The 20667-nt window shown below is 32.5% G+C and overlaps 2 protein-coding genes across 6 annotated transcripts in view; one reads left to right on the top strand and one right to left on the bottom strand.

Annotated features, from left to right (window-relative positions):
• LOC149793290 (uncharacterized) overlaps nucleotides 1-7072 on the top strand; it is a 31219-nt gene extending 24147 nt beyond the window's left edge. For both annotated transcript variants that reach the window (XM_089967269.1, XM_089967270.1), the window contains exon 5: nucleotides 1236-7072. In XM_089967269.1, coding sequence (XP_089823395.1) covers nucleotides 1236-1257 — 22 coding nt within the window. In that variant the 3' untranslated portion in view covers nucleotides 1258-7072. The remainder of the gene's footprint in view (nucleotides 1-1235) is intronic.
• A 226-nt stretch (nucleotides 7073-7298) lies between these two features.
• The window catches only part of LOC149793289 (atrial natriuretic peptide receptor 1-like), a 659752-nt gene continuing 646383 nt past the window's right edge, over nucleotides 7299-20667 (bottom strand). For all 4 annotated transcript variants that reach the window (XM_089967268.1, XM_089967266.1, XM_089967267.1 and 1 more), the window contains exons 19-22: nucleotides 17791-17965; nucleotides 15801-15899; nucleotides 12730-12821; nucleotides 7299-11734 (exon numbers count right to left, since the gene is read on the bottom strand). In XM_089967268.1, the coding sequence (XP_089823394.1) occupies nucleotides 11663-11734; nucleotides 12730-12821; nucleotides 15801-15899; nucleotides 17791-17965 (438 nt within the window). In that variant the 3' untranslated portion in view covers nucleotides 7299-11662. The remainder of the gene's footprint in view (nucleotides 11735-12729; nucleotides 12822-15800; nucleotides 15900-17790; nucleotides 17966-20667) is intronic.

Here is a 20667-nt window from a genome sequence, read left to right as displayed (position 1 = left end):
GTAATGAATCTAGATTTATAACAGTATCGAGTGTAATGAATCTAGATTTATAACAGCATAGAGTGTAATGAATCTAGATTTATATTTGTAAAGAGTGTAATGAATCTATATCTGTAATAGTGTAGAGTGTACTAAATCAAGATTTTTATTAGAGTAGATTGTAATGAATCTATATTTTGTAATAATTCAGAGTGTAATGAATCTAGTTTATAATATTATAGAGTGTAATGAATCTACATTTTAGCATAGTGATTAATAAACAGAAGTGCAAACTCTCACTTTCCTGTGGTATTAAAATTGCCATCTAACACCTTTTGCATAAGTATAAAGTATATCATACTCAAAAGCAGAGATTGCACAACCCTGCAGACACCATCTTTTTTGTAATGGGAACAGCCTTACAGCATTTATGATTTGGATTCAAACCGGAGTGCTTTGAATATATTGAGGTGTATTTTAAAAGTGGTTGAGAAACCATTAAAGTGTTTTGAAATTTGCCTTTAAAGTATTGTTGGGTCTATTATTGTAGAGAATGTTTTAAAAACCTTTCAGGGGCATATGGGTTTTACAAAGTCATCTTAGGGTGTTAAATGACATTATGTACCAACTATACTTGCTTATAACATGATTCCAACTACAAACTGCACAGGGGGGCCCCGAGTGGCCGAGTTGTCTAAAGCGTTCTCCGTTACGGATCACTGCCATCTCACCTCTGTCTGCGCTGGTTCGATCTCAGATTCAGCCAATGTAGGTATGTGAGAAAGCATGCCAGTAGCTTCTCGTGGGTCGGTGGTTCTCTCTGGGCTTTTCCCGGGTTCTTCCTCCACCATTAATACTGGCCGCCATATATAGCCTATCGTGTGCTGAAAAATGGCGTTAAACCCCACAACAACAACAACAACAACAACAACAACAAACTGCACAGACAGAACTGTTGTTGCATAATGTGCTGGCAGATCTGGATCTATGCAGTTCATAGTAATCATTAGAACAAACAACATAGATCCTGATCTGCTGGCACATTATATGACAGCAATCAGGGTCCATGTTGTTTGCAGTTGGCACTAGATCAGTAAGTGAGTACATACAGTATTACAAATCATTCTAGTCTAGTTTCATTGTGTTTTTGTCTGAAAAAAAATGTATCAGCTCTAATGAGTAATAAGCATCTGAATAACTTCATATGCCTTTACTGGCAACTTGGATATAATGATTATTTTCCATTTATCTTTCAGAATGGATTACAATTATTTCTGACTATAGGAGCATCATGCCAATAAGCACATATTGTTATGGCAAGCCCCTCGTATCATGCTTTCTTCCACACGATGTCTGTAATGACGTTGACAAACCAGAGAATCATGAGCAAGACTGTCTGAAAATATCACAGAATCATCCAACCCTGACCTGTACTTAGCAGACTGGATGGTCTTCATGTGTGTGTGTGTAATGTTATTGTAGTTGTTTTGAAGTAGATACTGTCATCATTTTCCATTGCTCACCATTATGGGAAAATGTTGTCAAATAAAACCGAGGTTTGGTTTATATAATGTACATAGAGTGTACCAATGTTATACAATTTTGATATTTTTTGTTTTTTCAATTGAAGTATCAAATGGGCTATTCTTCATATTTGATATCATTGAAAAATATTATTGTATCAGAGTTTTTATATAAATATTTATGATCAGTAGAAACTTTGTGTTATTAAATACTGAGGAAATCAAAATCAATAAAAAAAATTATCACTCGACTAACATTATTTCAAGAATATACATGTGCAATAGTTTCCTAATGTTAGATATGGTTTACATAATGTAGTTGTTTTTCTTTCTTACTGGCAAATTGCAGTGAAAGAATCAACCTTGCCCATGCAAAGTTTAAGTCTTCCCATAATGGTACTATAATACACTCTAATACATTAGACCTTTTCAGTGGAGTTTTCAATTTACATCTAAAGGATGATTGGCCATTTGGACAAAGAGTCATAAATGAACAGGTTATTTTAATTTTTTAGATGTGAAATTTTTTCTATTTCGAATAAAATCATCAAAATTCCAATTTGTCGATTGCCATATAATTATTGGTAACACAATCTTTGGCATCAGTGACATGCTTTTAATGGCCAGAGTTTAGGTGAGTTAAACTTGGTGGGTTTAAGAGTGAAAGCTGCATGATTAGTCATAAATTAATTCAATTCTATGCAGTTTCCTCTCATTTAACAAAGAATTTAATTTTGTATGAAAAGTGGATGGCTTATTTTAATTGACATAAAACATCAAGAAAATGTCTAGTCCGACAAGGCTGTTGTTATGGGTCATATTATCTTACCATTGCCATCTGGAACATCATAACTGTTTTTGATGATAGACTCATGAAAAAGATGAAAATATTGACTTGTCTCAAAAATGTAAAAGATGTTTTTTTCTCTTCAGGTGAAGTGGAAACACTTATATATATATATAAACTTTTGTTAATTGAGCTAATTAGGGATAGGTGCATATGGTAAAACTTCAAAAACGTTAAGCAACTTAGAAAATGTAATATATAAATTGGAAATGATAGGACGGAAAATGTAATTCCATGTGCCAAACATATAGATAGATATTATTTTAGTATTGTATACGTTTTTCAAGTATAAATGCAATGATTTCTTGTGTAGCTTCATTTTACATGAGCTAGCACATTTTGTGTGAAATCAGCATCTTTGTACATGCCGATATTGAGAATCTTAATACTTCTGTCTTATACACCTGTCAGTATGTGACACAAAGTACGGATGCAAAATAAATATTGTCCATTTTTTATGAAATGATTTCCAAAATTTATGTGTGAATTTAAGATGCATTTGGGTTATACATTTTTATAAATCCCTAAATATTATTGAAAGAATGAATAGGAGCTGACTGATGACATAGTTTTATTTAATTAATTATGCTTTGGCATAATCAGGATTGGCGAAGCAGATCAAACCTATCTATACCTCCTCCATAGAGCAGGATATGTGGATTTTGCAAAGAAGTTTAGTATAAATAAATGTACATTAATATATTGATGTTAATTGGTTTATATTGCTGTGGATAATAATAATAATAAGAAGAAGAATTTATGCCAAGTGAACATGTTGCTCGGCCTCATCTAACAAGAAAACCATGAAGTTTTCCTGGTGGGTCATTTCAAATTAATTTTTCTCCATTTTTTTTATGGCAGCATACATTTTTGACACATCTGTCATATTTCCCTTGGGCACATCCACAACCACAAAAGTTTTAGAAGCTCCATATATATATTTATTAAAAACATATATATATTAAAAACATGTATGATAACATAGTAAATAACATGTTGAGGTGAAAGGCCATGATATGCAAAAGGCAATTTCTGAATCACAATTAGTGGAGTCCCCAGCTGGATTCTTTCATTGGTGGATTGGACTATACCAAACTATTCTCCAGCAATGTGGTAAACAATGCAACTGTCTGCTCATGCCATTTGTGATGTATAGAGACCACCTGTCTTAAGAGAACACATTATCAAAGCAGATTGATTGATTATATGTTGTGAACTGTAATGAGACACCATAATTTTTGGGTGGTCTTTGAAGACAGGTTATACTCTTTTGTATTAAACGATTTTGGTATTTAGAATATAATATATCGAAGACCACTGAAAATGGAGATGTAATAAACTGAATTGTTTATTACTTGGTACAAATGCTTGTAATTTGTTTACTGTCTTGGAACTGGACAGAATGGCTCCAAACTCTCTTCACCCCCACCTGCTTTCCAATCATGTAGAATAATATATAAATATACATGTGTGTATATATATATATATATATATATATATATATATATATATATATATATATATTTGCAATCTCATACAATTTTAGATAAGAGACATAAAAGTTATTTGCAGTGAAATATAAGTATTTATTGATAATATCAAGTTATAATACTACACACAGCAGGGTGGTTGGTAGAGCATCTGACCTTTAATCTATGAGACTTGGATTTAATACCCTGACAGGCAAGCCTGACCTTTAATCTATGAGACTTGGATCTAATACCCTGACAGACAAGCCTGACCTTTAATCTATGATTCTTGGATTTAATACCCTGACAGACAAGCCTGACCTTTAATCTATGATTCTTGGATTTAATACCCTGACAGACAAGCCTGACCTTTAATCTATGAGGCTTGAATTTAATACCCTAACAGACAAGCCTGACCTTTAATCTATGAGGCTTGGATTTAATACCCTAACAGACAAGCCTGACCTTTAATCTATGAGGCTTGGATTTAATACCATGACAGACAAGCCTGACCTTTAATCTATGAGGCTTGGATTTAATACCCTGACAGACAAGCCTGACCTTTAATCTATGAGGCTTGGATTTAATACCCTGACGGACAGGCCTGACCTTTAATCTATGAGGCTTGGATTTAATACCCTGACAGACAAGCCTGACCTTTAATCTATGAGGCTTGGATTTAATACCGTGACAGACAAGCCTGACTTTTAATCTATGATTCTTGGATTTAATACCCTGACAGACAAGCCTGACCTTTAATCTATGAGACTTGGATTTAATACCCTGACAGACAAGCTTGACCTTTAATCTATGAGACTTGGATTTAATACCCTGACAGACAAGCCTGGGTTGATTGCCACACATTGGGAAAAGTACCTAGCTTCATATCCACAGCATCATATAACAAAGAATGAACTCAAAGTTAAATAATACACCCACCACCACCACCACACTTGGATTTCACAGAGCTAATGGGAAAGCGGCTGATGATGCCACATAGAGTTGCTATTACTGCCGGAGAAACAGCTTTGAGATCACCGGTATATTGTTCAAGAGAAGTAATTCAAAAATTGTTTGTCAAATGCTATCAATATTTCTCCAAAGATGGAGCTTGTCAGTGTGAAAACAGTCAATATTACCAGTAATCTATGTCAAGAGTCAATTCATCTATTAAGAAGTGTTGCAGAGAATTAAGAGTAAGCTTTTATTGAGTTCAATATGGGACAACAGAAAATGGTGATAGTTTATTCTTGTTGCTGTAACCTTTCTAGCACATTTTATTGCTATATATCTGAATCAACATCAAATTGATTTTCACATTCATGCATGAACTAAGATACATATATTTTATGTTTTAAACATTCTTGTTCAATTTTTAACCCAACCAGATTGGGTGTGCTCCAGTTGCTTATCAAAGAAATACACAACACATAGATACTGGTATAGTTAGGTGGACTTGTGCTTGTATATCTTCAGATTCAGAGATTCCTGCCCCCCCCCCCACAAACAATCTCAGAACTTGAATCAGGCTAAATCAGACCATATAACTAACAGTCTCAGAATAGCTGGGGGTCTGGAAGTGTCTCCCACCCTAAAATAAACAGCTAGATTTAAAGAGGCAAAACTAGTGATCCCTATATTTGTTCATAAGTTGATTCAAGCTGCAAACAATGAGTCTTGATCTACCATAGCATAATGCACCAGCAGATCAGGATCTGTGTTGTTTGTTCAACTGGTTGCTCCTAACAAAATGCAGAGAGCCAGGTCTGTGGGAAAATAATGACATTAGATCTGGGTCTGTGTAATTTGCAGTTAGACTTGACTTACAAGCGAATTCATATGTTATGTAAATTAGTCATTGATGGCATACTACTTTTTTATTTTCCTCCACTCAAGGTGAGTGAATTAGCTCTTAAGTTATTAACCATTGTCTAAATATACCCATTTTAGGTCAGGAGTTATTTAGCCATTGTCTAAATATACCCATTTTAGGTCAGGAGTTATTTAGCCATTGTCTAAATATACCCATTGTAGGTCAGGAGTTATTTAGCCATTGTCTAAATATACTCATTTTAGGTCAGGAGTTATTTAGCCATTGTCTAAATATACCTATTTTAGGTCAAGAATCATTTTATCCAGTACTGCTTCTAAATAGCATAGACTGGATTATTTCAGAAATGACTAACAGTTTGATAGTCACTTGTTCACTAAACTTGTATTGGAGTGGTGGATGAATGTTTTTTAAACCGTGATATTTATCGTGTTTAATTATCATGATATATTGCCTTTGTCAGTCTTCTTTCAGTAACTGATGTGCCACATATATATGTCTGTCTTTGAGATTTACATCATTATTTCAAATTTATGTTTATGTATGAATGAGTGAAATTTGAGACTTGGCAAACAGCATTTATTGTCTATAATTAAAAACTCCATTCCACCCCACCCCCACAAAAAGTGTCTGTGACATTTTGGGGATGCAATAATGCAGTGAGCCTGCATTTTCAAAAAAGTTACATATTTTGTTACACACAATTCTGCTTCGTTAGAAAAAAGGTTTTAAACAGACATAGCAATTTTGTTGACAACTGCCATTTTTGGATATCGTGTTTGCTTTCTGTCTTATGTTGCCTCACATATGAAGAAATTGTATGTGGTCAGTGAATACTATTGTACATGGATATGTAAGGTTTTTCATGCTGTATTCCACTAAATAATACAAGCCAGTATTCTTGTCCAATTCACATATTTGTTTTTATTATTAGTAGTAGTAGCAGTAGTAGTTTTATTCATAGCATGCAACACAACACAAAGAGCATCAAATCAAAATTGTTACTCATGATCCAAAATATTTTTAAATCTTCTATTGAAAGAGTAAGTTGTATATCACATAACCTTTTATTAATATTGGAGGTTTTATCAGTTTTCTTCATAGTTTTGAATGTTTTGATTGCTTTAAAAAAAATATTAAGTGACCATAGCTTTTGTACTGTATTTGATGGACTTATATGATGCCGTGTCTTGTACAGGTTGATATGTAATGTATAGTTGGATTTTGTATGCTGTAAATGTGAAACATGTGAAAACATGGGAATGTTTATTGATGCAGTTTATTATCCAGATTTATAAAATCATAATAAATCCCATTAATACTCAAAATATTATTCTGTGTGAAGATTATTGTATGATTCAATACAGTTGATTAAGATTTGTAAATATCAGTAATGTATGACAATAAATGTATTGTGTGGTTATTTCTTTTGAAAGAGCTTTTTCATTTCCAAGTCTCATCCTGAATGACCAAAACTGTCATGTTTAGCCGTTGTTATGTGCAGATTCAGGCAGTTATATTGTCAATCCTTTTTTAAGAATGTCTGTCTGTCTGTCTGTCAGACAGATATCTGCTATCTCAGTCAATCTTTTGGAGACCATGCCACTATAGAGTGATAGTGAGTCTATCATTTAAAAAACAAACAGGCATTAAAAGATAATTAATTTTATTGATAGTTTAGATTTGAGACAGATAAGAAATGCTAAACCTTAAAAATTACCAAAAAATTCAAACAAAAATGCAGGTGTAACATTGAGAGTGCAACAAAGGAACAAAAACATTAAATGCATATGAACAAAGCGGTAATTTGTTTTGTCTTAAACAGATTTTCATTGAATGCATACAGAGAATAGATGCTGTACAGATTTAAGTAATTGACATTGGCATCATAAATGAATATGTACATATATTCCAGTCCAAGGTTTGCATCAACATACTTCTTTTGAAAGGGATTTAAAAAGTTCACAACATTTCCCTTAAGTAGTTACAACTTTTTCCATTTTTTATTCAAGTAATTTCATTATTGTCATTTAGCAAAATGGACAATGGGAGAAAACATGATTCCCAAGTAGAGTATCAACATAGTTCTAAATGTAAAAGAGGTTATTTCCCATACATATCTGCACATTTTTCTTCTTTATGTTCCAGCCATTTAGTTATTTTTCTTTGGACAGAGGGAAAACAATGATCCCTAAAACAAATATCATTACAAATAATTTGAAGATAGAACAGACTTGCAATTCAACCTGTTATTTTTCTTTACGAGATTATAAGTTACTCAGCTTGGTGTATTCCATATAAAAAACATAAAATACTGTCTTTGCTTGTGCATAAGCCTACTTGGTTTCAAATGGTATTTATCTGTATATTCCATGCATGATGCACAGTTAGGTGAAGTTTATACTTTGTCCATTCTGTCTTTGATTTTGACTGAACACAGTAGAAACTGATATGCCAGCACATTATTCACAGCATATATGGGTATATGTTACTTTTAGTCAGCATGATTACACACAGCCAAAAAGATATGACTTCTTACTGCCATAGAAGAATTATTTACAATGACTTCAAGCATCTTTCTTTTCTCTTTTGTAGAATTGGTAGACATTTGTTGAAATCTGTGCATTGTTGGCTGCACACAAGGTTATTTGTATACCTGCTACCTCAACCTCCTTGTAAATCCAGAAGTTTGTTTAGAAAGATAAAATGTTATAACACAATCAAATCATCAGTACAGCTTAACCTCAGTGGAATGGACAAGTCATTGTTAAAAACAAAATAGGTAGACGTATTCATACAAAAAGTGGAATGGACATGTGCAAGTCATTGTTAAAAACAAAATAGGTAGATGTATTCATACAAATTAGTTTAAGTAAACTGTAAATTGTTTCATTTGTTTTTTCAGACAGCAAATTTCAAGAATTCTCATATGGCCAGTTTGAATGGTTGACATACTGTAGGTTGTTCCAACTTAAATCAAACACATACAGTGTTAACTTTCTTGGAGATGATATTTTCAAGTTAAGTTCCAATAGATCACTATATTGCATCAGAATAATTTATTGTAATGACAGCCGTGATAATCTAGGACTCAGAAAAACCTGATAATAAAAATATTGTTCATTTTGTGCTTTACTGATTTGCAGGTTTTGCTCATGTAATTACTTTTCACCGTTTTTATATTCCATGATACATTTGCTTAACAGCATGTGCTTGTGTCAACAGCAGTTAACTTCTAAATCGTAGAAGAATTGCTTTGAAAATGTTAGCTATATTTATGATCAAATTTCATCGACAGATCAAACTGGTCTTGCAATGGAATACTTAACATGCATGGATTTCTACTTTTATTGTTTAGATGAGAATTATGACAAAGGCAAACAAAACAGTCGATACACTTGCAGATAAAAATGAAGTCTCACTGTAGGAAGAGGACAATGGTATTACAATTGATAATTAGAGGAAATAACCTGAAAATACTAAGCATTTTTTCAGTGCAAACTGTATTACATTGTGTTTTGATGGGATGAAGACAAATCAGTCGTGAAAGTTGCAAAAATGTGAAACTTCTGGAATCTTAAGATACTATTAGAAACTATTTTTACATGCATATACATTATAGGACATGAAAAATAATCATATTTTTACATGCATATACATTATAGGACATGAAAAATAATCATATTTTTACATGCATATACATTATAGGACATGAAAAATAATCATATTTTTTACATGCATATACATTATATGACATGAAAAATAATCATATTTTTACATGCATATACATTATAGGACATGAAAAATAATCATATTTTTACATGCATATACATTATAAGACATGAAAAGTAATCATATTTTTACATGCATATACATTATAGGACATGAAAAATAATCATATTTTTACATGCATATACATTATAGGACATGAAAAATAATCATATTTTTGTGTTCCAACATTTACAGCCATCATGATAGTCCAAAAAAAAATCTTAAAAACATTCAAGTTTAGAACTTGGCCCATGGATAGGCCACCCCCCTTCTTCCAGGCCTTTATTTTTTCCAAAATTATTCGGCTTATATGTGAGTATATATGGTATTAAAAGAAAGAAATGTACAAAGTTTAACTGCCTCAGCCCTGCTGTACTTTATTATGGTAAGATATTATACATTGTGGAAAGAATACTACAATAGGATTATATTTTCAAGCTCTCCAATTCACTATGTATCACACAGTCTAGCTAAAGGTATAGTCTTGACATCTTTTTTTCTAACAATTTTGAGGTATACAAAGTTTTCCCCCATGTTTTGTCTCAGTATTAAAACCAATTATTGTAATAGACTTTACATACACTTAACAAAAATGTCATACATGTATATTAAAGTGTAAGTTGAAATTTATGATATGAATTATTATTTTTATTTTATTTAATTTCCGAATTTTTCATTCAGACAGTCATTGTTGGATGAATCATGAAGAAGGCAGTCCAAGAAAGTTATATCAGAAGTTGTAAAACTTAAAAAATAAAATGCAACCTTCATTTGCAATGGTGTGAATGAAAAACATAGGTGAGTTCATTTCCTACAAATAACACAAAAAAGGCAAACTTTTTGATAATGGTGTAAATAGACAGAACACATAATCTGCAGATGACTGAAATTATAAATTAAATCCTATAAAGTGTAGGATACTCATGTTTATCTGGTGGGGGAATGTTTAACAAAAATAACTTGTACTGGCAGAAATTGTCTGCTGGCCATACTATGAAAGAACTTGTGAAATAACTAAATATACATACTCCTTGGGCAGGTTGCATTGGTCTTTGCTTGTGTCACTTGTCCAACCCAATTGTCATTCAAATTACAGACACTATGTAAAAAAAAAAAAAAAAACACCAGACTGACCAGAAGGAGTTGCTCCTAATCTTGTGCTGGCAACTTCTGTGTACCTTTGATTTCAATAAGTGAGTGCTGACCAATCATTTTTATCATAACATCCTTACTGGCCTTTAATCAGGCTGCACCCCCTATTCCGACTGATTTGACGAAATAATTCACTCAGTGCTTATAAATGGTAAATAATAATTATGATGATGAATCAAATTTTTCTAGGATAAAATTTTTGTACTTAGACCCAAAATGCATGGCAATTTCTTTTTTCACAAGAATTTCTTTTACAACTTTTGAGGTACTCAGCAAAAATTTAAAGAATTTAAGGTAAGACTAACAATTGATCCCATCAGAAGAGAACTGTATCAATGGTGTATTCTGTCTTCAATGCCAAGAACAAGGCGTCGATGATTTTAGCATGGCTCGGGTAAGATTTAATGGTAAAGATGTAGTTTAATGGTGAAATTAACACGACAATGTTTGATGTGAACAAGATCAGTTACCATTTTAAAATAAATACAAACATGGAATATGGAACCATCAGCTACAATAAGATTTGGAATATGAAATCAAGTCTACGTTTGAAATCGGAATTTTCTCTAAATCTTGAGTGCAGAGTGGATATCACAAACTATGTCAACCATATCAATAGCTATTTAGAAAAATTACCATCAACATGGTGAAAATATAAACATCTACAGATAGAATATAATGTCCTGACTGCTAATTCACTGAATCCCTTGTTACTCTTGAAGTCCCATATTTTGAAATTCCACATTAAATTAAGCTACCATCTTTACTCACCTATAAGTCAAGCCTAACTGCTAACTGCAAAGACCCAGAACTGCCATCATATAGTGAGCTTGAAGATCTGGGTCTATGCAATTTGTCAGGAGAAATAAATACAATAAACAACACAGACCTTGATCTGCAGGTGCATTATGCAATGGCTGATCAGGTCTATATTGTTTGCAGTTGGACTTTACTTAGAAGCAAATATATATGGTACTCTGTTTATTATAGGCAATGACTTCTCTCAATGTTAACATATTTGTGCATGGTTTTAGTTTCTATGGTAACAGGATTTGACTTGTTCAATCAGCAGTTTCCAGTATAGATGTGGCTATTTATCCTTCTCCAGTTCTGGTGGATACCGTTCTCCCAGTAACCAGTAGGTGGTGACTTTTCCCTTACCCTAAAGGACAGAGAAAAGCTTATTAACATACATAATACATATTGTTATTACTGACATATTATACGATAATTGTCAATCAGAAGAAATTTTGTGCATTTATAGGAGGATTGAAACAAGCATTTATCTTACAATAGGCTTTAACTACCTTGAACATGTTAAATATGTTCCTTAAACAGCGGGTATGTCTGCTTCTGAGAAATATGTGTTTAAAGTGAAGATTTCTTTTTCTGAGCTTCAATACATCCAATATATATATATATATATATATATATATATATATATATATATATACACACACACACACATAAACATATTTATATTGAAGCTGGAAATAGGTATAGCTAAAATAACAAAGTTTCTATCATTTATATCTAAATCAAAGTCTTCCTCAAAAGACAATAAAGAATATGCAGAAAGATGCATGCACACAGAGTGACACAAGTTTACATATTGGTACAGAGATGAAAAACTATCCAGAATGAAAAAGGTTTTGAATAAAAAAAATTTTTTTAAATCCACCAAACTATTTCAAACAGTTTGTCTAGATATGCTGGCACAGTAATGCATCCTCTCTAGGTCTCTAGGAAGTTTCCAATCCATTAATGTCACTTATCAAAGACCAAAATCTTAAGACTGTAAATATAAAGATGTAATGCTGGACGTTGTCCAAACTTTATGCAAACACCAGAGAATACAACTTTCAAGAGTTTATAAACAAGAGCTACATGTACTTGGACTATCAACCAAAGGTTAGTATGCATTTGTAAGAATTTCATCCTGAAGTTTAACATTTGTGCTCACTTTATATATAATTCCAAACACACACATTTTAGTGTATTTAAATATCTCATTTTAGTGTATTTAAAAATCTCATTTTAGTGTATTTAAAAATCTCATTTTCCAAGATTAGTTGAAGTAAGTTCTCTTCGACACAATTTGTTTTCTAAAAATAAATTTTAAGATATATTAAAAACTAAAAGTTTTTTAAAATTTACCTTCATTTCTACCTCGCCCCTGAGTTCAAGTTCAAATGTTCCAAAATCCTGTAATACTTTACCCGTTTCTGGACTAACATGGATTCTTAAAGCTGAAAAAGAAATATATTGTACGTTAATTGGAATCACAAAAAAAATAATTGAGTCATCTATTCAAAATAGCATGTATGTATAAAGCTGATTTTTCAAGTCAACATGAAGAAAAGTAACTATAGAAGGAGAAATATTAAAAAATACTTCAAAAAAATATTAAACAGTCAAATAATTATGCAAGCATTATTTGAATAAAATTGTTAGATGCTTACAAATACTGATGCAGACAAAACATACCATTATATTGAGAGAAGATGTTTGTTAAAAAGTGATATAAAAGTTTTGTAAATTAGCTTCATGAATAAAACATGTGCAAAGCTTTCAAATTCGGAATACAATGTATTTCTTTAGTTATAAATTATTATCTTTATAGTTATTGCTAGGCACTAGATAGATCAATAAATAGGTATAAAGACAAAAAGATAAGTTATCATGTATTAATTGTTGATTGTTTAAACTGATGACAAAAGTTCTAGCTTACATCCAACTCTTCTATCTCATACTTTCTCTCTCCCCCCAAACGTCTGGAACCACATTTAAGAAGAGTCCATATACTATCCGTATTATAACATGGAAATGGACACATTTATGAAAAGTCCATATACTGTCCATATTATAACATGGAAGTGGACACATTTATGAAGAGTTCATATACTATCCATACTATAACATGGAAATGGACACATTTATGAAGAGTTGATATTAGTCGTACTTTAACTTGGAAATGGACACATGAGCAGTTGATATACTAGTTGTATTTGAACTTGGAATGGGATACATTTATTAAGAGTTGATATCATGTAGTTACTGCCTACCTCTCCCTTACCCCACCCACCCCCACCACCCAGGGCAGCAGCTTATACCCCTCCTACCAATTTTAAAAATGATAATCATCAACTATATTACCAAAAGTGCACAAAATGTATTCATTTTATTCATTGATTTATAGAGTACAACCTGTTTTGTGATACCACTGCGATGAAAGACCACCTATCTTGGAAGACCAGGTTTTCCTTGCACATATTTATTGGTTATGTAGCATTATGGCCTGTCCTGAGAGACTGTTATCTTTTGGCAGAAGGCGTGTTCTTTCAAGACAGGTTTTACTGTAGTGTTTAACTTGATTGCCATCAAGCCATCCGTAACCTTCTTAGTGTTTCGAACTTAGTGGAACTTCAACGCTAAGACAGCATCCATATTTGCATGGGTGAGTATATGTTGCTAACACAACTGCAGTGATGTACCGGTAGTTCATAGACTTGTTCATATTTGGGATGATTCCATAAATTGCCATAACATAGAGATGTATGGGCATATTTTTGTCCCTCCTTTTCTCATTTTTGTTTTGGGAAATATTACAATTAGAAATTGGATGCAGATGACCATATTATGTAGGCATCACATCACCAAATATACTATGACCATGTTATGTAGGCATCACATCACCAAATATACTATGACCATGTTATTTAGGCATCACATCACCAAATATACTATGACCATGTTATGTAGGCATCACATCACCAAATATACTATTCAAGCAACCTAAAAATGATAGTGAGCAGGCAAAAACTTAAATTGGGTTTGAAAAGCAAAGAAGATGACAATGGTATGGACCACTTAATGACAATTGAGTTCAAAGTTATAAATCAATGAATGAAATGATAAACTTATTTGCATGTTTTGTGAATTTGATGTTTTTCATTTTTTGACATTGGTGGTGTGGCACATGCAGCTGTTGGTGAGGGCAGAAACTACAGCTGTATTGCAACCTCGAATTGGACATATTTAAGAAGAGTCAGTCCACTAGTTATACTTTAAACAGGAAATTTAAATGCACTAACATTATTTCCTGTCTGTACTGACTAATAAATTTATTTCATTTAAAAAAGGCACTCAACTTTATTGCGGGTAATATGAAACAAAATAGTATTTCCTTTTTATTGCTGGCTAGACAAAATGAAAAGATGCCCAACAATCAGGGATTCAAATGAACTGTGCTCATTCTGTATGAATTATTTTTTATTTGTTATTTTGATAAAATGGAGTAATATTTTAAAATCAGAATAAGAGCATAAGAAACATAAATAAATGCTGGACTCACTTATACGAAATGAAAAAGAGCGAATTCAATTTTCAGATTGAAAAGCAGTTTAATTGACCGAAAGTGTTCAAGCTAAGTCATAATGGGTTTACTGTATGAGAATTTGACTGTTGATGCAGACATATTAGTTGACTTACAATTCTTTCCGAGACAAGAATTTTTTCTTTCCAAGTTCTTGGTCTATAAACTGGCTTAGCCCCTAGTTATTATTAACTTAATGATGTATAATGGTAAAAAAAAAATAGGGGGATAGACATAATATTCCATGTAATAAATATGATTCACTTATGCTAAGAATGCAATCACACAACTGCTTAAACAAGAAGCTCATGCACATATGCATATACACATTTCTAAAATTTGATCTAATTTCTGACTACACTTACATACAGATGAAAATATATTCTACTGTATGAAGTATGATATATGTCATAACGTGTAGATTACGATGATGTTACATTAAGAAAGAAATTTTAGATTTTTTGCCTAATTAGGGCTATGAAACCAGCAACTTTTCATTGGCCCTTTGCCAATTACAAGGTACATCTGAATGTTAACAAGAGTTATCTACCTTTGCAGAAAATGAGTTCATACCCTAATTTTCAGAAATTGATTTCTTTCCTTTTTGTATTAACAAATATCTGTAAATAAAATGCCATCAAAAAGAGAAAATTTTAGATGAAGCTGAATCTTTTATTATAAATTTAGTCATATAACTTAATGGGTGTCCTCTTGAAAGGGAAATAACCCTTAATAAATGTTCACTAGAACTGCAACACTATTAAGTTTGAATATCACTTATTAGATTGGATTGGATGTGGTTTTTAGTTACTGAATACACGTATGACTTTTAGCTATGTGTTTTGTTACTTACGCAAACCATTGGATTCCATTCTAGAGGCTGTGTTTACGGTATCACCAAAAAGACAGTAACGTGGCATTTTCAGCCCAACTACCCCTGCGCACACAGGACCTGATAGTTAAAATACAACTGTGTCTAAGTTCTCGATATTCATGCAATTTCAGGGAAAAAGAATTATGTTTTCTGCATGACAATAAACCATAAATAACTAATTTGTTAACCAATAAAATACCCTCTTAAATCCAAATATCACAATAACATAATTTACAGGAAATTAATTGTGACTTTTGTGAATGAAGATTAAACATGATCTTATAAATATGCATATTTTACTTGCATGAAAACAATATTTTCCATACACTTGTACTGAATGACTTAAAAGTCAACTTCAAAGCCGGTCAGTTGCTAGTAGTTTGTAGGCTTGACTATTAAGACTGAGTAGGTAGAGCGTAATTATGAAACCATGTCAAACAAAGTGTGACAAGACAATATTTAAGGGATAATCTCATGGGAACTGACCAAACAAACTTTGCAAGCTCTGGCATTTTTCAAAACCGATCACATCCATTTAGGAATTATGGTATTGGAGACAATATGCAAGATTTACTTGACATCAGAATTTAAGACCTTCATAACATACATACCTCTGAAACTGATGATTTTAGGACAGAAGTAATGCAGTGGTCAGGCAATTTTTACCTTTTGCAAAAACACATTTTGACACATTTTTACAAAGAATGGTACTTTGCTAAATTACAATCAAGACTTATTAGTTAGACCCAAGCAAGCCGTCATAACGAAGAAGGTAACGAGACCAAGTGTTTGGAGCTAATGTGTGAGACTTTTGAAACACATACGTGTTTGCCAAGCTTGTTGGCATAGGGATAGGACCCAAAATTTGTCTAGTAAATCACCAGATTATAGAGGTGTTAACATTGCAACGATGGGACAGTACTGAATAATCAGCTAATTAGTCTCCTTCTGTAACCAATTATAATGGACAGGTGGTCAGTTCGGAATTAAAATTTGCCGATTGGGTACTTGCCAATATTCTGGAGACAGAAGGAGAGAGGTGGAAAATGATGCAGGAAAGTTGTGTTCACTGAGAAGGGTGTTGCATGTTCACTGAGAAGGGTGTTCCATGGAAATGGGGAGATAATATCCAATATGATGATATCCAACCATTGGTGCAGGGCAGTTGTTTTCCATGGAAGTGGGGAGATAATATCCAATATGATGATATCCAAACAGTGGTGCAGGGCAGTCTTTTTCCATGGAAATGGGGAGATAATATCCAATATGATGATATCCAACCAGTGGTGCAGGGCAGTCTTTTTCCATGGAAGTGGGGAGATAATATCCAATATGATGATATCCAACCAGTGGTGCAGGGCAGTCTTTTTCCATGGAAGTGGGGAGATAATATCCAATATGATGATATCCAAACAGTGGTGCAGCGCAGTCTTCTTCCATGGAAATGGGGAGATAATATCCAATATGATGATATCAAATCAGTGGTCAGATAAGATGGTGCAAGCATTGCAAATTTAGTCTTTCAATAATGCAAGGGGTCTGATAAAATCTGATAATTTCCAATAACATCACAAGTAAGATAAGCTAGTTGAATATCTACTGCAAATAAACTGCAAAGATCAACAAAGCAAAAAAAAGTAGAAATCCAAAATGTCATTTATGGCTAAATTATCATTGACTTTTAAAAAATGTATGATGTCACTGAAATCATATAATACCCAAAATTTAGCATGTATCACTGGTATTTAAGATCTGGTTTCCTATTGCTAACAGCCAATCAGCTCGCACAAGTCAAATTCAGACTAAAGGAAAGATGTATTACCTCCACTGTAAAGTTTGGCTTTGGTCTTTAAATTAAGGAGTAATACTAATAATAATAATAATACAATCTTAGTTGATATAGTTGTTATCGATGTTGTTACTCTTTATAAGTTTTTGTTGTTACTGTTGCATTTGGAGATAATATTACCTGTATGGATTCCTATTCTAAGTTTTAGTTGCATGTCTGGTCTGTGTCGGATTTTGAAAGACAGAACGGCATTCAACAAGGCAAGGGACATCCGGGCTATTTCACGAGCATGGAGATTGCCATTTCTGACTGGAAGGCCGGAGACAACCATGTAGGCATCACCGATGGTCTCCACCTAACAGGGTTTAAAAACCAAAATCTACCTTTTATATTGATGTTGTAAAGCATATATTTAGCATGACCTATGGCAATTTTGAATACTTTGTGCTCAAGCTAAAATCGATGGCAACAAATATATCATGGATTAAAAAAGTCATTTATTGCCTACTGTATTTACCGCATATATAATGGGGCACCGTATTTGTTGGAACAACATAACTTTATTTTAAAAGTAATATTTTTGTGCACTGTATGTTCTGTGGCACATAGAATTTTTTCGAGTCGAAAGTTGTGAGACACCTTTCAAATCATTCGAAAATTACATGTTGGAAGATGCACTCAAACTTAAATTTTATTAAAGAAAACGTTAAAAAAGAAAACGCTGTGAGTGTTGTTTCTTTACATTTTTTTCCTAGATGTAGATTTGCTAAGAACAAGAGCTCAGGTAAGAGTGAATCGTTTGTGTATATGAGAATGAGTTCAACTTTTTCTGTTCTAATTTATGCTTCAACAAAGCTTTTTTTAAAATATTAAATGCCAAGGTTTATTTGCCATTCATGTTCCTTACACGACTTATTTTGGCAAAATAACTTTTGATGAGCACAGTATAAACTACTCACTGCAATTACGTAAAAATATATTTACAGAGAGAGAGAGAGAGAGACCAGTAGATGGTGACGGTACAGAGTGATTGATAAACATACTAATTCAGAAACCGAACATCTTTTATTTACACCACAGTGATACCTGACATAATCCAAGTACTGCTGAACAAACTTGAATGCCGCTAATATATTTAATTTAAATCCTTCAGTCTGTCCACATTTTTAATTGCCCACTCAATCTCCTCAGGCTCAAATCCATCCAGTTCGTACTCTTCATTGTCGCTGCCATCACATTCAGTATCTCTTATAATATTGTCCTTACATCCATTAAAGTTATTAATACCACAAAGAGAAAATTAGGATTGTAAAATAACAAGTATGAAAATGGGTTGTTGAAAAAAGCAATAACCTGAAGAAAACAAAAACAATATGACTGACAAAATTACCCTATATTACTCCTAAAAGAGAATTATATGAGATCTGGTTTCAGAACGGGTCATATAAGTAATATGATGTAATTTTGTCAACGGGTATGATTTTCTTTTTCCTTCAGGTTACTGCTTTTTCAACATCAAGCTTGCACTAGCTACCCATGGTATGAATTATTATTTCGCTATTTCTAGATGTAATTCAATTGTAATTGTATTGTGACTGATTAACGTCATAATTTTCGGCATTAAAATTTGCTTTGTACAAACAGATACTTTGTCATCCTTGTAATGATCTGACCCTTCATATGAATTGATGGCACCAACAATTGTAGTTTGAACTATTTTTGACAATTTCTTTTAATGTGTAAATATAGTAAATACAGGGCTCATAATATGCTTTCAAAATTTCTGACATATAGTGGTGGCTATAGAGGGGCAAAGTTTACATTTTATCATCTCCCCTAATGTGTAGCCGAAAACGATAAATATAGAACCGTACTCTTCTACTAGCTGAGCCTTGCGGCAAAGTACTATAGTATTTCTCAGAGACACTCGTTTCAAGATATTGTTGCTATTTACATTGGAAGACACATTTAATTTCTCCATTTTGGACCAGAATATCAATCTGATTAAAACTGATCTCAACTGTCCTGTGTGAAGATTTGACATCGATTGCTTAGAGGTCATTGTTATGTAAATTTAATTTGCAATGTATTTTTTGTTTTGATTTTTTTAAATATATTTTTCATTATATGCTATTGTGATGTATATTGGACTTAACCTTGTCCAAAATCAAGTTTATTTTCTACCTGACCTGAATTATTGATATTTTTATTTTATTCTGTAAATAACTAATACATAGCTAAAATATTCCGTGTGTGAGTGTGGGTTTAATATCAGGATAATTATTAATAGAATATATTTATCTGGGTCTGGGTCTAGGTTATTGGAATTCCCCTACAATTTTGCCTGGTGTTCCTGACATAGTCCAGGTTATATATTATCATTTTAGTTACAGATTTTCTAATTATATAACATTTTATTTTATTTTATAAACATTAAGAACTTTCTAGAAGGTTATCTTCCATTAGGTAATGTTTTGATTTTTTTTATATATAGAAAATGTTAATTGTGACCTGAGGTCAAATGGAAGGCTATATAATCTTGTTACTGGAAAGATTATTCATTCGTGCTTTAAGATCTAGCAGAATCAAGTTTTTATTATTGTTGGGAACAGAAATTCATTTGGGCTGGAATTTATTTCTTGTAATTATTTAATTTAGTGATTATTTTTTCTTAAAATGCTGAGAGCTCATAAAAAATAATATTCTTGGACAGAGCCATTCACGGGGATTTATAGCGAATTCAACCATGGAATTATATTACTGCTTTTCATCAGAAAAACTGTTGGTACAAAGACACCATACAGACAGCCACAGGCACATCAACACTTTCAGCATCGGATGTAATTTGGATTTCCATTAAAGTTTATTTATAACCAATATTTATCAGACTTGTGACTGTAATTCTTGGATTATTTTGGGATTTAAATCGCAATACCATAAGTTTTCTTTTTCTTTTTCAAATTCACTTTGAATTCTTGAGAAATAAATTATTTGTTGCTCTTCCTCTTTTCTGTTACTTATTTTAAGAGCATAGACTTATAACAGTGATGTTCTGGT

Source organism: Sinohyriopsis cumingii, chromosome 8 (assembly GCF_028554795.1).
Source record: "Sinohyriopsis cumingii isolate HCF-2022 chromosome 8, ASM2855479v2, whole genome shotgun sequence".
NCBI lineage: Eukaryota > Metazoa > Mollusca > Bivalvia > Unionida > Unionidae > Sinohyriopsis > Sinohyriopsis cumingii.
Note: the sequence above shows the minus strand (reverse complement) of the source record. Positions and strands in the feature narration are given on the sequence as shown.